The sequence below is a fragment of the Drosophila suzukii genome, chromosome 2L (genome assembly GCF_043229965.1).
Source record: "Drosophila suzukii chromosome 2L, CBGP_Dsuzu_IsoJpt1.0, whole genome shotgun sequence".
Lineage (NCBI taxonomy): Eukaryota > Metazoa > Arthropoda > Insecta > Diptera > Drosophilidae > Drosophila > Drosophila suzukii.
In genome coordinates, this window is record NC_092080.1 from 19,337,625 (window position 1) to 19,353,756 (window position 16,132).

A 16,132-nucleotide genomic window follows, 5' to 3' on the forward strand; every position below is an offset into this window, starting at 1 on the left:
AAAAACAATGAAAATTTTTCGAATTTAACACTTAAATTAGTAGAAAGACAATTTTGGTTTAAAAAAAGAGTAAATTTGAACATGAATTCAATCTCAAGATTATTAATTAAATGCATCCATCAAAATGCTTTAATAAATTATAAACGTTAACAATTACTCTTAAACTAATAATATAAAATATTGTTAGTCCTCTAATTTCATAACATTCATTATGCATTGAACAATATGCTCTGGTATATTCAGCGGTGTTTCGCACAACTCGCCCGTATTTTTATCCAGCATGTAGATTTCGTTGAGCACACGATCCTCGTGCTCTGGATCCAAGGACGAGACGAGGACTAACGATCCTTCCGCCAGTTCTGCGAGAATTTGTTCAATATCCGGTTCGGTAGTGGTGGGCGGAATGGGGTCATCCGGCGTTATAACTTCATCGTTTTCAATAAAGTTGATTAAATATGTTTCCGACTGTCGATTGGCCGCCTCACTCCCGGATTCAACGTCGCTCACATAGGTTAGGGTACCGTCATCCATATCGATGATAGTTTTATCACTTGGCTTGCTTACACCTACTTCATATTCCATTGGGTCATCCATCAGCAGTCCATTGAGATCAGCCTGCAGTTCTCCTCCTGATGGTAAATGGCATAAAGTTTGTTCGGTTTTGATCGCTTTCTCCTGTTTAATGGCCGCCAAGTTCGAATGTCCCTCAGTTGCCACTTGAGTTGGTGGTTTGGGAGGTCGTCGCCTAGCCTTGGGCTTTCGCTTGGCGGGAGCACTTCCATCGTTCTCGTCGGCCTCCAAATCCTTCCGCCTTTTGGCCCAGGCCTGCTTGCCGAGCTTCTTGTTCGTCACGTGCTCGTTTTCGTAGACAACATCGCCATCTTGCAGAGCACGTGACGCCTTGCTTTGCTGCTGTATTCGAGAACGCTAAAAGTATATAGTAGTTATGGTAACTTTAAATTATATGTCCTCTTTTTAAACAAACCTTTTTAGGGTTCCCCGGAATAGCTTTTGAAATTTCCTTCCACTGGCGATCATTCTCCTCTCGCTCGCGATCCTCTTCCTCCAGCTGGTCCTTCAGTTCCTGAATGTTGAATGCCTTGGGATAGAGCAGCGCCTTGTTGATCAGCTGACCATTGGTACGCTCCTCCTTTTTGTACTTGAGCTTCAGATCCCGACGCGATCGCGTGGGAAACATCTGGCACATCAGCGAGAAGTCAGTCCCGATGATCTGCAGGCTGCGATAGAAACGTACTGTTTCATCGGACGTCCAGAACGGCGTGCGCTTGTGGCGTTTGTAGAAACCATTATCACCTGCTCAGTAGATAAGAAGCTATACAAAATTGTTCCATTTTAGATGATCTATGACACCCACCCGTAGTCTCATCCATTAGAATAAGAGATGAGTTGGCCAGCACCTTACGGGCCTCTACCTCAGCTGTGGTCTCGATCTCCAGCGTTTTCTCGTCAATGATCATCTCGCCATTGGCATCGAGCTTCAACTGAGGCACTAGCATGGCGGATGTTGACTCTCCCTTGGTCTCTAGCAGCTGATCCGTCGACGGCTTGGCCTCGTCGCCATTAGACTCATCTTTGATGGTCGTAACCGCCTGCTTGGGAACCATGGGATTGCTCTCTGGATTGTAGAAAATCATGTCCATCATCTTGAACGTGGACTTGTCGGGCACGCCTTTGTTGAAGCGCGTCTCGAAGTCACGCCGGGCATTCAACCGCGCTCCGCCGTGGCCTTGTGACTTGTCATCGCCCTTTCGCTTGCTGCCTCCCTCGGAGTACGTGGAACAGGTGGATTCGGTGCGAATGCGTCCCATGCCCGGACTCATGGGTGGGTATTTATATGGGGACGGAGGCATGGGCGATCCCACCTGATGCTGCTGTGGTGTTCCCGTGGACGAACCGCTGAGGTAGCGCTCCCGTCGCGTGGGCGTGGCCGGCGATTGGTAGTCGCCCTCATAGTCACCGGCCATTGGGGAGCCCACAAAGCTGTTGCGCCGTTGGCCAAACACTGGAGTGGGTCGAACACGCTGGCGGGCTTGCGCCTTGCTGGGGGACATGGGAAACCCATTGGTGGTCTTCTGCAAGTCCATCTGAATGACATTGTCCTCGAGGTCCGAGTGGAAGACATCCTCCAGTTGGCCTGCCGAGCTGGCAGGCATTTTGAAGGCGATTGCATCAGCTTCGAGTTCCACTTCCGCAGAGGTCGCTGCAAGGGGCGGGGACTCAACCACCGCCGCCACCGCCTCATCCTCCACCTCCTTCTTCGGCGCTGCGAGCTCCTCCTTGCGTGGCTTGCGCTTGATGAGCGACAGGTTGGCCGGAGCCTTGATGCGCTGGCGCCGCATGGACATCCTGCCTGGGTTGTCTTAGGATTCTTCCAGGCTCAAAAGCAGTTTCACACATCAAATCGAATCAAAATCTGCGCAACAAAAACAATGCTGCCGCACCACGAGTTGGCCAGGTGTAGTGTTGCCTAACGTCGAAAGGCAAAGACAGTGGGCAAGGAACTCAAAAGAGTGGAGTGATAATGCGTATTCGTAGGTTAAAATTTAACAATTATGAAATATCGAAAAACGTCACCGAGTTAAAGTCTTAGTCAAGCTAAAGATTTTTTAATTTCAACGCTTAAATTTAGAATTGTGTTTGATAAAAAAATTTTTGGTATTATTAATGTGTTACTTATGTAAGTATTTACTTTTGGAAAGGCATTTTTGTAGACTCAAATACGTCCAGTCAAGACAGTTAAGCCGCTAAAAAACAATTCCAAAAATCAAAGCCTATTTTTATAAGTCACAGGACTTAATTTACGCAGTGTCAGTTTTCAGGCGCTGAAGCAAAATGAATTTTGCTTATATTATGGCACTAGTATTCAGTTCTCCCACAAAAATTTGTTTAACGTGAATGTTTTTTTTATTTATAACTTACATTTTAGTGTTGCATAAAAGGTGAATTAGTGATCAGAGATCACTGATCGCAGCTGTCAACTCTCAGCAGGCGGCCAGCCGTTCTCCAACACTGCTGCCTGTAACGACACCAACAACAACAGCTCAATAACAACATAGCAGCAGACAAATTGCAAGTTGCACGTTTTTTCAATCGTCAAACATGATAAGCCCGGCCAGAACATAACCCAGCTCTCGTGCAGTAAGTCTTCCGTCAAACCGATCGATTGTGTCCCGGTCAGCAGTACTAAATTCCCCAAGTTTCGAGCCGACAAATGTGCCAAGTGTGCGCGGGCGAGGGCACACAGTAATAGCGAAGGAGCTTAACAAAGTCGCCGCATATTCAGTGGGCTGTTATGCAAGCGGCCAAATTGAATTAGCCGGCATGCTGCTCAATCGATTTGTGCTGGCCATCAAGAACCAGTCGCGGGAGACGCTGCGCGCCTGGAGCTATCAATGCGAGTCGATCTTTGCCCAGCGGTCGCGCCGCATTCAGCAGCTGTTCAGTTTCTACCAGTCGGTGTACGGAACCCAGGGACTGAAGCAGCTATGGCGCGCCTACTACCGCCGGGAGCTGCAGCCCCCGCTCCGGGGAATGGTGATGAGTGCTGTGGGTCTCGTCGGGCTGAACATCAAGCGGCTGGGCAGCGACGGCTTTGACTGGAACAAGGAGCGCCTGGCCCTGTCCAATTTCGACATGTGCCGCCGGGACATTGAGTTCATCAACGCCCTGCCCCACAATCAGCTCTGCGAGCGCTGCCAGTCCAAGAAGATGAAGTACTGTTACTGTCAGCTGGGCAACCAGCGCTGTAAAAAGGGCCAGACCAAGCCATCTACCAGCAAGGAGGCGGAGGCGGAGTCCAGCATCAGCAATTGCCAGCGACCGCTGGATCTGGACGTGCGCAATGCTCCCGCAGGCACGGTACGCATTCAGGCCCAGGATGACCACACATGGGAGCCGTACTTCAGCAAGAATGAGTTCAGCATTTGGAGGCGGCAGGAGCGCTCCTCCTTGTACTCATACAAGGTGATTAAGCTACTCTCATCTCTGGTATAACTTATCTTTACTCTCTATTTTTTGCCCAGGTTTATGCCCGTTTCGAGGACATTACAGCCGACGATTTCCTCCACGTTCAAACCGATCTGGACTACCGCCGCCAGTGGGACGACACGGCCCTGAGACTGGAGCTCATCAGCGAGGACCCCGTGCCGGGCAGCAACTCACATCTGATATACTGGGAGATGCAGTGGCCTCGGCTCTTCGCCAATCGTGACTATGTCTATTGCCGTCGCTATATCAAGGACGATAACAAGAAGATGATTTTCATCTGTAACCGCGGGGCCACGCACAACTCCTATCCGGCGTTGTCTGGAAAAGTGCGCGTCACCGACTACTGGAGCCTAATGGTCATCAAGCCTTTTCGCGGCTTTCACGAGCCCGGGCTGCACTTCGTCCTAACGTACTACGACGATCCGGGCATACCCATACCGCAAAATATCAAGTCCTGGGTGACGCAGAAACAGATGCCCGAGTTTCTCACCAAGATGTACGTGGCCACGAAGAACTATGCCTGTTCGCGTGCCATCAAAATGAAGGACATGTTCCACGGTTTCGCGCTTATCAACGACGATTATACGGCTAATGAGCAGCGCGGCAGTTGGCTGGGCAGTTTGAGCCGTCGCAAGGTCAACAGTAAACCCGAAGCAGAGCGCTAAGACTCCAATCTTTATATGCCCGGTCCCTTCCGCTCACATTAGACCTTCCCGCCCCCACAAAGCTGCTAATCAAACCCTTCATCCCTGCCTTCGACTTTGATATCAATTCAGGCGAAACAAATCGAAACCACAGAACACCAGAGCAAGTGTGCAATAGCTGTTGGCATTTTATGCTCTAAGAATGTGTGCCACATTGATGAGGAACTTTAAATATAAATATATATCTATACTAGCTATATAGCTAAACCAAAATATATTAAGTTTAGAAATTGTTTTAAACGCAATTAGAAACTATTGAAATTTATTGTACAATAAAAGAAATGGAAAAAGTCGCCCAGAGAGAGACTGATGACTATTGTAACGCAATATCTTGAATAACTTGAAATTTTATGCCGCACTGATCACTTTTGCATAACATCTACTCAAGATTGAGCAGATCGCTTATATATTTCTTCATAACATAACATTCTTTGTGGCCCATTACTTATTCTTATCAATTCATGGCGGCGTGCGCCATTATCTTGTATTACTATTCAAATTCTTCAGTTTTTTTTGCTTTTTTTATCATCAGAACGAATCTGTTTTACTTGCAGATTAAAAGGAAATTGATTTCAGGGGACTGAGGGATTCTGATAAGTCAAGGCAAATACTTTTATATAATTTCAATAGTTTTTATTGTTCCAATAGAGGCATCTGTGTAAAAGCATTTGTTAAACGAAGTTCATCTATTAGTTTTAACATAATTTATTAGTATGCTATTCAGTTAGAAAGTGCACATATATTTTATAAAATATTCGATAGTCTAGACGACTTTCAAGGCTGATTGTTAACGAAACGAATACAATTAGAGCTAATACAAGAAGTGAGATTGCAAAATAGTGAGAGAGCAGTATAGTTACACTTGGCAGAGGCTTATCACAGCTCTGTGCGGTCCGCTGAGCTCGGCGGGTTGTTCATGTAGGCGATAAAGTCCTTGCTGGTGCGTCCGCCGTTGTAGTCCAGCTTGGTTTTGAGGTAAGAGAAATACAGAATGGTTGGATAACCGCGGACATTGTACCTTGCGCAGAGCGCGGCCAGTTTTGTACAGTCAATGGCGACAAATGCTATACGCGGATCATCCTGCAAGGCTGTGGCAGCCGCCGTGAACTCCGGCTTGGTGTGCTTACAGTGTCCACACCCTAAAAGAAATAATTGATTTTTATTAAAGCTAGCACATTCAATAAATAGAAAGAGTTCTGGAAGCTTAACTTACAAGGAGCATAGAACATGACCAGTGCGTGCTTCTTTCTTTTCAGTGTTGAACTGAAAGTTTCGTCATCCAGAAAGAGCACCTCCTTGCTGTCCTCCTCCTCCTCCCAGCTTTTTTCTGGCGGTGGTGGCGGCGGCGGCTCTTTGGGATCTCGCATAAACTCGACAATTTTCGCTGCATCCCGTACATTAACCTCAAACTTGAAGACGCCCTTCGAGAAGAACTTGACCGTTGGATAACCCTTGACTTTGTACTTCTCGGCAATCGACGGCTCTTTCGTCGCATCCAGAGCGGCCAACAAGCCGGGAATCTTTTTTTGCTTCATTTCTAGCGCAGCCTTTTCGTATTCGGGCTTCATCCTCTTGCAGTGCCCGCACCATGGAGCATAGAACATGACAAGGGCGGCCTTCTCATCCTTCAACGCGGGCTCGAAGCCCTGCGTGGTGAGGTGGACAATCTCAGAGTTGGTATCGGCCGACCATTCGGGCTCCTTTGGTTTCGGCGTGGGCTTGGCATTCGGGTTGAGCATAAAGGACACCAGGGCGTCCTTATTGTTCTCTCCCTCGTAGGTGAACCGTAGTTTGCCGTTTTCGAAGTAGATCATAGTGGGGAAACCTGTCAAGAAGTTTTGTTAAGTAGGAAACGTTTACCATTGTGATTGCTGGCTCACCAGTTATGTTGAACATTTTGCGAATGGGAGCGTTCTCCTGACGCTCCACATTCATCGCCGCCAGGAGATAACCGCCCTTGGTCTTTAACTCCGTGGCCGCTTTGCTGTAGTCAGGCTTCATTTTCTTGCAAAAACCGCACCAGGGAACGTGGAACATGACCAGCATAGGCCGAATGTCCTTGCGCAAGTGTTTGCTGAAGGAGGCGGCGTCACTGAAGTGCAGGACATCCGCGCCGGCGGGATCCTCCTCCCAGGGCAGATCGCCGGAAGGATCCCTCATAAAGGTGACCAAGGAGCTGACACTCAGTTGCCGGTCGTAGTCCTTGTGGAAGTCGCCGTCCTTATAGTGCTTGATGGCGTAGGGATCCGGTGAGACCTTCAGCTTCTTGCACAGCTTCTTGCGATCCTGCTGGCTGCAATCGAGAAGCAGCATCGTCCCGGTACCCCGTATCGCCTCCGCCGCCTCCCGGAAAACCTTCAACTCGGCGGCAGCGGTCTTCGCATTGCTCACATAGAGCGTGAGGACATTGTTCTTGGTCCGCAACAGCTTCTTGAAGTCCTTGTACTCCGCGATGTCATCCTGCACCGCCGAAGTTTTCGTTTTAGCGGCAACAAGTGCCACCAGCAGAAGGAAAACAAAACGACCCGTGATCCACATCGGGCAGCTCGAACTTTACACTTATCAGTAATGGAATGCTTGTCTGCAGAGGTATTATTCAGCGCGCACTGGGTAATTGCATGTTTAATACAGGTTTAATTGTAATGCGGCATTTTAGTTTTAAGCCGCAGGTAGAAGACGTGGACTAGTTGAAAAACCTATCGATAGCTGGCTTGGCGGGGATGGTACTAAGAGCACGCTTCAAAGTGCCGGCTGTGCGAAAAACACCTGTCTCACCACTAGTTGTTGCTGATATTTCGAGTTCCTAGCTTGGAATAAGCTAGAAATAGCTAACTTAGCCAACTTGTTTATAGATTATACATCCAATTTGATCCAGATTTATTTCATAATAAATAAATTTAAAAAGTTTTATAAATGATTTCTTAATATTTTAGAACTCCTTCATTAAGAATACCAGTAAATAATTAACCTCCTTTAATTGTTTATTTTAGTTAGTGTTTTACACACGTAAAGAAAACAACCTTATCTGCAGAACGCATTTTTAATAGGCCTCGGAGTCTAGCAGCTATTAAAAAAATAACCACGAGCCACCACTGACCTGTTTCCGACTATCGATAGCGCGGTCGGCAGCGCTTGTACGTGGCAGGCGACAACCCTAGGCCAGCTCTGACACATTAACAAGGGGAAGAAGAAGAGCAGCGGAGGCAGCAGCAAAAGAGTTTTCCTGGTCTCGCCGCAATTAATTAGTGTTTTCGCAGACAGCCGTAGTTTGCCCAAACCGTGGAAGATGCCTCTCAAACTGGACATCAAGCGTCGCCTGACGTCGCGCTCGGACCGGGTCAAGTGCGTCGATCTCCATCCGGCGGAGCCCTGGATGTTGTGCGCCCTGTACAATGGCCACGTACACATCATGAACTACGAGAACCAGCAAATGGTGAAGGATTTCGAGGTGTGCGACGTCCCCGTGCGCTCCGCCCGTTTCGTGGCACGCAAGAACTGGATCCTCACCGGTTCGGATGACATGCAGATCCGGGTGTTCAACTACAACACGCTGGAGAAGGTGCACTCCTACGAGGCGCACTCGGACTACCTGCGCTGCATCGCGGTGCATCCCACACAGCCGCTGGTGCTGACCAGCAGTGGTAAGTGAACAGTGGAATTATCCGACCCCTATTTCGTCATCCTCTTCTTGTGTTTACCTTGGACAACGCTGGGAAGTATGCTTTGGTTTTGTGTCTCACTCCTTCCTCTTTTGCCAACAGACGACATGCTCATCAAGCTCTGGAACTGGGAGAAAATGTGGGCGTGCCAGCGCGTCTTCGAGGGCCACACCCACTACGTCATGCAGATCGTGTTCAATCCAAAGGATAACAACACCTTCGCCTCCGCCTCCCTAGATCGCACGGTTAAGGTGTGGCAGCTAGGATCCAACTTCGCCAACTTTACGCTGGAGGGGCACGAGAAGGGCGTCAACTGTATTGACTATTACCATGGAGGCGATAAGCCTTACCTGATTTCCGGTGCCGATGATCGCCTGGTGAAGATCTGGGACTACCAAAACAAGACCTGCGTCCAGACCTTGGAGGGACACGCCCAGAACATTTCGGCCGTCTGTTTCCATCCCGAGCTCCCTATCGTGTTGACTGGCTCCGAGGATGGCACCGTGCGCATTTGGCACTCGGGCACTTATCGTTTGGAGACCTGCCTGAACTACGGATTCGAGCGGGTCTGGACCATTTCCAGTATGCGGGGCACCAACAATGTGGCCCTGGGATACGATGAAGGCTCCATCATTATTAAGGTGGGCCGCGAAGAGCCAGCAATGTCCATGGACGTGGTGGGAGGCAAGATAATTTGGGCTAAGCACTCGGAAATGCAGCAGGTTAGTAAGCAGGGGATACTTTGTCTTAGTAGTACATATCTAATCTATTTCGTTTGCTCTGCAGGTCAACCTTAAGACCATTGCCGATGGCACTGAGATCAAGGATGGCGAACGCCTGCCCGTTGCCGTTAAGGACATGGGCGCCTGCGAGATCTATCCGCAGACCATCGCCCACAACCCCAATGGCCGTTTCGTTGTGGTCTGCGGCGATGGCGAGTACATCATCTACACATCGATGGCGCTGAGAAACAAGGCCTTTGGCTCCGCCCAAGAATTTGTGTGGGCGCTGGAGAGCAACGAGTATGCCATCAGAGAGAACAATGGCACCGTTCGTCTGTTCCGCAACTTCAAGGAGCGCAAGAGCTTCACTCCCGAGTACGGAGCGGAGAGCATTTACGGCGGCTACTACTTCGGCGTAAAGACCTCCTCCGGATTGGCCTTCTACGACTGGGAGACACTGCAGCTGGTGCGGCGCATAGAGGTGCAGCCGAAGAACGTGTTCTGGAACGAGAGTGGCAGCCTGGTCTGCCTGGCCACAGATGACTCCTACTTCGTCCTGGGAGTGGACACAGCCCAGGTTGCCAATGCCGTGGAATCCAAGGAGGGACTGGAGGATGACGGCGTGGAGAGTGCCTTTAATGTTTTGGGTGAGTGGATACCACTTTTAAACTGGGCCAAGATAGTTATCTAACATCTTATCTTGTGTAAACGTGTCTTGAACACGTTTTCCAATAAGAGGCAAGAATAGGCACAACATTTGATCGTGTGTTTAATTTTCTATGGTATTCTTATTACTTTAAAGAATATAATTGTCTAAATCCGATTTCATAGTTCTCCACTTCAACTTATATCCAATCCATACTTTTTAATCTCCCTTTTTTAATTTAAATTGTCTGCTACTAAGAAACTAGAATTAAATGATATCCTTTGGATCGTTTTAATTGCAGGTGAGGTCTCAGAGTGCGTCAAGACAGGCCTTTGGGTAGGCGACTGCTTTATCTACACCAACTCGGTTAATCGCATCAACTACTACGTGGGCGGCGAGATCGTCACAGTATCCCACTTGGACCGTACAATGTACTTGCTGGGCTACGTGCCCAAGGACAACCGCATATACCTGGGCGACAAGGAGCTGAACGTGATCAGCTTCTGCCTGCAGCTGTCCGTGCTGGAGTACCAGACGGCGGTGATGCGCCGCGATTTCGAGCGCGCGGACATAGTGCTGCCCACCATTCCCAAGGAGCATCGCACCCGCGTGGCACACTTCCTGGAGAAGCAGGGCTTCAAGTCGCAGGCCCTGCAGGTGTCCACTGATGCCGACCACAAGTTCGACTTGGCCTTGCAGATCGGGGAATTGGAAATCGCCCTTAAGTTGGCCCGCGAGTCGGAAAATTCCCAGAAGTGGTCACAGCTAGCTGATGTGGCAGCGAGCAAGAACAACATGGCTCTGGTAAAGGAGTGCATGCAGAAGGCGAACGACTTCAGTGGTCTCTTGCTGCTCTCAACCGCATCCGGCGATGCTCAGTTGCTCGAGGAAGTGGGTGCCGCCGGCTCGACCCAGGGACGCCACAACCTCGCCTTCCTGGCAGCCTTCCTGCGTTCGGACGTAGAACGCTGCTTGGATATTCTCATCGAGACGAACCGCCTGCCAGAGGCAGCGTTCTTTGCCCGCACCTACCTGCCCAGTCAGATGTCGAGGATTGTGGAGCTGTGGCGCGAGAAGCTCGGCAAGGTCAATGAAAAGGCGGGCCAGTCGCTGGCCGATCCGGCTCAGTATACAAATCTCTTCCCGGGCCTGGGCGACGCGCTGCGCGTGGAGCAACATTTGGAGGAGGAGCGGGCTCGCAAGGCGCCGGCGCGTATAGCCGCGCAACTGCCCCTTAACAGCGAACGTAACCCCCTCCATGAACTACTAGCAGTCGAGCAGGGTGGCGCCGGCCAGCAGCTGGAGGAGAAGGTGAAGCCAACTTTCGTTCCCGCTCAAGCCGCTGTTCCCAGCAGCCACGTGGTCGAGCCCACATCTGCCGCGGATGACGACGACGACCTAGACCTGGAGATAGATGGCATCACGTTGGATGACAATATCGATACGACAGATGTGAACCTGGATGATGACTTTCTAAGCGACGATTAGGGCGGGCCAAGATCGGAGCCAGATCTAGAATACCATATTAAACTATCGTTTACTGCTACGGGAGTCCCACATTTCGAGCATTTCGAGCCACAGAATTCCGCGCATACATTCACATTTGATTTGATTGAATGTTGTTTAAAATATATATTAATATTATGTACAACAGTAATGGAGCAAAAAATGCAATAAATACTTATACAACAAATTCAATTCCACCGGGCTTTTATATAGCCCTTCGAAAAATCGATAGCATCGTTATCGATTTAAAGTTATAAACTCAAAATCGTTTATAATGGTTTAAAATATGTTATACCATTGTAACTGTCGGTATAAAGTTGTTTTTTTCAGTTATAGTAGTAGCTTAAGCCTAATACTAACCTCAATCATAAAGGCAACGAAATGAACATCTCTATACAAAATTGGATTTATGAAATTTGTCGTCTGTTATTTTTGTATGAACATTTATGTTTTGTTGCCTATATGATTGAGGTGAGTATCAGGGTTAAATAAGCCGAAGCTAAGCGAGACATTTTCGAATTCACCTATAGGAGTGATTCTTTGTAACACCTGTCAATCTTTTCTTTGTGGTCTCAAATCGATTTCTTAATTTAAGAAACTAAACCAAAATAAAACAACCATAACTTCGCTTCTGTTAGATCGATTTTTTTTAATTCAAGTAATTTTGTGATATAAATATAAAATCGTTTTAAGACCATAAAGAATAAATAAACTTTTCACAAGAATCACTCTTATTCAAAAACCTGGCTTTTTAGGGGTGGCAATAGTTTCTCAAATGAGTAGGCAATCCCAAAACAGTCTGGCAACCACGACCACCAGTATACATACATACATCTCAATTCGTGTGTGCGTCTGGATTTTGCTGTATTTTTTATTTAAGAATGAATTATTAACTAGCCATTAATAAATTATACTTAAATAAAAAACAGTTAAAAACCGCAAATCAACCGTGAGTAGTCCTCGAGAATCGGCGGCAGTGGGAGTTACATATCCAGATTTCGTCCGCTGCCCCGGCGGTGATATATCGATTTTTCAGCCACATATTACCCCAAAAACCCAAGCAGATACACACCGAGTCCTACCGAATACCGTAAGAAACAGGAACACCATGGACCAGGAGAACTTCCAGGGGCACAGCCTGCCGCAGCAGCTGCAGAGCCTTCACATCCAACAGCAGCAGCAGCAGGCGCCCCCGAATCCCGTCCAGACGGGATTTGCTCCGCGGCGGCAGTATGAGAACCCAGGTGGCCTGGGCAACGGCAACCCAGCTGGCGGAAGTCCGGTAAAGGGTGCCCCTTTGGGGCAGCGCCCCGTGAAGATCAAGAAGGAGAAGATTGCCCAGGTGGCTCAGCCGGGCCAGCTGCAGCTGACGGAGATCGGTGATCCCGCCTTGGCGGGCGGATCAGGAGTACCAGGAGCAGCTGGCCTGATGGGGGGAATCATGCCCAGCGACGAGGCTCTTAAATTCGTCAGCGAGACGGATGCCAATGGATTGGCCATGAAGACGCCCGTCAGCATTCTGCAGGAGCTACTCAGCCGGCGCGGCATTACGCCGGGCTATGAGCTCGTCCAGATCGAAGGCGCCATTCATGAGCCGACCTTCCGGTTCCGCGTGTCCTTCAAGGACAAGGACACGCCCTTCACGGCCATGGGTGCGGGACGCTCGAAGAAGGAGGCCAAGCATGCGGCGGCCCGTGCGCTCATCGACAAGCTGATCGGCGCGCAGCTGCCGGAATCGCCGAGCAGCTCCGCCGGTCCGTCGGTGACTGGGCTCACGGTCGCCGGAAGCGGAGGAGACGGCAACGCCAATGCCACGGGCGGAGGAGAGTGAGTTGCCCTGCCGGGATCTCTGCCTAGGCGCTACCTAATCCCTTTATCCTTGTGGTGTTCTTGCAGTGGCGGCGACAAGATCGTGGGCAATCCCATTGGCTGGCTGCAGGAGATGTGCATGCAACGGCGATGGCCACCACCGTCGTACGAAACGGAAACGGAAGTGGGGCTGCCCCACGAGCGGCTTTTCACGATCGCCTGCTCGATCCTCAACTACCGGGAGATGGGCAAGGGCAAGAGCAAGAAGATAGCCAAGCGCCTGGCCGCCCACCGCATGTGGATGCGGCTGCAGGATGCGCCCATCGATTCGGCCAAGATCAGCGACAGCATCTGCGGCGAGTTGGAGGGCGAAGTGAGTACCACCCAAGTCAGCGATCGATACGTGCGAATCTCTGAAGACTTTAAGTTGCTTGAGATTTAACCCAGGGATTTAAGAACCCCACACCTTTTTATAACACTCCACGCATGCTTCCAATAACCGACTGATTATATTTAATTGGTTGCGGGCTGCCTTAGTTAGCATACATTTTTATTGATTTACGACCGTTTTCTTGTATTTAAGATTTTTTAAAATTGGAATTTGGTAAATATATGATAACATTGTCTAACATCCCCTAATTTCCTTAAAAACCCCTCCCGCCCAATTTAAAAAAATAACCGAAATCTAAAAGTGTACGATATTCATTAGTGAATTTTAAAAAAGTTATGTACCTTAATCTATGTAGAGTTCTGTACCGTTGCCAAAGTTGATTAGAACTTGTTTATTTCTTTCTTTTTATACCCTTTGAAAGGGTTCTATAACTTTGATCTGAAATTTGTAGAGCAGTGAAGGCGACGTTTTTGACCCTTCAATCCATGTACATTTTGGATTAGCATCACTAATTTGGAATTTTTTTTGCTTAACCTGTACTTACCGGTAGAGAAACGAAACCAAAACTTTAAAATCAAAATGGATCGCCTAGCGCAATAGTCGATTCGGTGCTGAACCGGTACCGGAGAATGGAAATCGATTTGATTCCCTGGTCCCAATACAGCCCTGATAAAATGTACAAACTTACATTGATTTCAGTTACAGTGTTTATTATTAGCAATTTAAAATCAATAATACAATTTTTACCAAAATGCTTAAACCTGATTTTTATTCGTTGACTTATGTATTTATGTGGTTTATTTGGTTGTCTTCTGTTCCATATTCTGTTTTCCTTCTTTATTGATCTGTGGTAGTATCTATATATATGCTTGGATTTAGTTGTACTAAGCAGTCCTAGAGCTCGACCGCTTAAAGCACCCATCCCACATCCATGCGATATGTTTCAACTCACCATTGGCGTGGGAAATTTCGTTTGTGTGCAAAATACAACGGAGAAAAGAAACCAACAACTTTGCGCTCTTATTTACAGCCCCGCAGTAGCGAAAATTATTATGGTGAATTGAAAGATATCTCTGTGCCGACACTGACCACGCAGCACAGTAACAAAGTATCCCAGTTCCATAAGACCCTAAAAAATGCGACGGGCAAAAAACTTCTCAAGTTACAGGTAAATTTCAGTCACTACAATACATTTATATTTTGCAAATAATTAGAGTTTATCCTCTCAGCTTTTTGCAATGGATAGCAAATTTTAAAGTTAAATCTAAAGTCGAACTTTCAAGTCTTAAAACAATTTTCTAAAATACAGTTTTAATTTCCCACAAATTTGGTCTAGGCCTATCCAGCTTTTGCCTTAAATCTTTATCTCCTTTTCCCATCCCAAACTTAAAGCATATGGCATTAAGATTTTAATATAAATTATGTTTATCTTTTGGCTTAACGAAATATTAAATAATATCTGCTTTCATCTATTGGAAATGGTACATGTACTTTATCTAAACTATTCTATACTTTATCTAAACATAGTTGATTTGTACAGGTTTAAATTTTTTTAAAAATTAAATTTTAATTATTTTTTTGCTATAACTTTGTTTAAAATAGTACCCTCTAAGAGTACCTTGTTTAAAAGTTCGACTCTAAATTTATCTAAATTTGTTTCTTAAAACACAACATAATTGACACGAATGTATTCCTGTTTATCTTGAGACTGCTAATTTGGTTCCATATGTTTCGTTTCTAGAAGACTTGCCTTAAGAGCACCAAGATAGACTACATCAAGCTGCTGGGCGAGATCGCGACCGAGAACCAGTTCGAGGTAACCTACGTGGACATAGAGGAGAAGACCTTCTCTGGCCAGTTCCAGTGTCTGGTTCAGCTCTCCACTTTGCCCGTGGGTGTTTGCCACGGAAGCGGTGCTACGGCCGCCGATGCCCAGCGGCATGCCGCCCAGAATGCTCTCGAGTATCTGAAGATCATGACCAAGAAGTAGGGGCAGCAAAATCTGAACGCACACCACGAGGATTTGGCGCAAGCGATTATGGATTCGAGAACACCCGAACCGAATAGCTTTTTCTGGAAAGGTCCCCCAGTTTTGGCTCAAAGTAATGGCGATATTAAGTTTTTGTTTTCTTTAACCGATTCCTTCGATTAGACAGTTGACTTTGTTCACTATATATGTAAATGTTCATATATGTACACCTAACAACGTATGTACACTTGCATATACAAGTGTGTAATCTATATTGGAATCTATCAGGGGTGTCACTGAAACGGTTTTGGTTGGTTGGTTTCCAAAACCGTCGACGGTTTCTGTGAAACCTTTGTATTAGTCGCTTTGAAATTGTCTAAAACTCTAAAGGCCACATAAAAACCAAAAAAAAAACAGTGAAACTAGCTAACTAGGCTTAAAATATGTACGTGGTTGGTCTGCGGAGGTGATAAGGCTTATGAATATATTCGGTATTTCAGTAATCGCTACTTGCATTGACTTTTTATTTAATAGGGGGGTTATCTCTAGTTCTTACAGCTTTCAGTGTTGGGAAACACGGTTTTTAAATCGCATCAAAACGAAGAAAAAAACATGGAGCCTCGGAAAAATTAAAAGTGCATGGAAATGGAGCAGATCTAGCAGCAGATCTTCCATTGATCAAACAAACACAAAGTTCGTTAATCAAAAATGAAATATT

At 47.2% G+C, this 16,132-nt stretch overlaps 5 protein-coding genes across 10 annotated transcripts; 3 read left to right on the forward strand and 2 right to left on the reverse strand.

The window, feature by feature from the left end:
- Positions 1-99: 99 nt before the first annotated feature.
- Bdp1 (transcription factor TFIIIB component B'' homolog Bdp1) lies at positions 100-2,587 on the reverse strand. The gene is made up of 3 exons (XM_017089606.4): positions 1,376-2,587; positions 986-1,314; positions 100-927 (listed from the first exon to the last, which is right to left on the reverse strand). Exons 1-3 carry the CDS (start codon positions 2,364-2,366, stop codon positions 184-186), a joined length of 2,064 nt encoding a protein of 687 aa, XP_016945095.3. The 5' UTR covers positions 2,367-2,587; the 3' UTR covers positions 100-183.
- Positions 2,588-2,976: 389 nt separating this feature from the next.
- Positions 2,977-5,039, forward strand: LOC108021086 (stAR-related lipid transfer protein 7, mitochondrial). The gene is made up of 2 exons (XM_017089607.4): positions 2,977-3,984; positions 4,044-5,039. The coding sequence occupies exons 1-2, from the start codon at positions 3,343-3,345 to the stop codon at positions 4,671-4,673; spliced, it is 1,272 nt and encodes a 423-aa protein (XP_016945096.1). The 5' UTR covers positions 2,977-3,342; the 3' UTR covers positions 4,674-5,039.
- Positions 5,040-5,401: 362 nt separating this feature from the next.
- Positions 5,402-7,420, reverse strand: LOC108021634 (protein disulfide-isomerase A5). Its single transcript, XM_017090445.4, has 3 exons — positions 6,593-7,420; positions 5,926-6,537; positions 5,402-5,851 (listed from the first exon to the last, which is right to left on the reverse strand). Exons 1-3 carry the CDS (start codon positions 7,248-7,250, stop codon positions 5,589-5,591), a joined length of 1,533 nt encoding a protein of 510 aa, XP_016945934.3. The 5' UTR covers positions 7,251-7,420; the 3' UTR covers positions 5,402-5,588.
- Positions 7,421-7,873: 453 nt separating this feature from the next.
- beta'COP (coatomer subunit beta') lies at positions 7,874-11,437 on the forward strand. Its single transcript, XM_017089881.4, has 4 exons — positions 7,874-8,353; positions 8,474-9,093; positions 9,158-9,740; positions 10,041-11,437. Exons 1-4 carry the CDS (start codon positions 7,999-8,001, stop codon positions 11,225-11,227), a joined length of 2,745 nt encoding a protein of 914 aa, XP_016945370.2. The 5' UTR covers positions 7,874-7,998; the 3' UTR covers positions 11,228-11,437.
- Positions 11,438-12,034: 597 nt separating this feature from the next.
- Positions 12,035-15,923, forward strand: loqs (double-stranded RNA-binding domain-containing protein loquacious). 6 transcript variants are annotated; one of them, XM_017090064.4, is made up of 5 exons: positions 12,035-12,194; positions 12,310-13,072; positions 13,142-13,427; positions 14,476-14,613; positions 15,187-15,923. In XM_017090064.4, the coding sequence occupies exons 2-5, from the start codon at positions 12,354-12,356 to the stop codon at positions 15,433-15,435; spliced, it is 1,392 nt and encodes a 463-aa protein (XP_016945553.3). In that variant the 5' UTR covers positions 12,035-12,194; positions 12,310-12,353; the 3' UTR covers positions 15,436-15,923. The 6 variants fall into 6 exon arrangements, with proteins under 6 accessions (XP_016945553.3, XP_036669259.3, XP_036669262.3 ...); XM_036813364.3 differs by having other exon boundaries at positions 15,190-15,923; XM_036813367.3 differs by lacking the exon at positions 14,476-14,613.
- Positions 15,924-16,132: the final 209 nt, after the last annotated feature.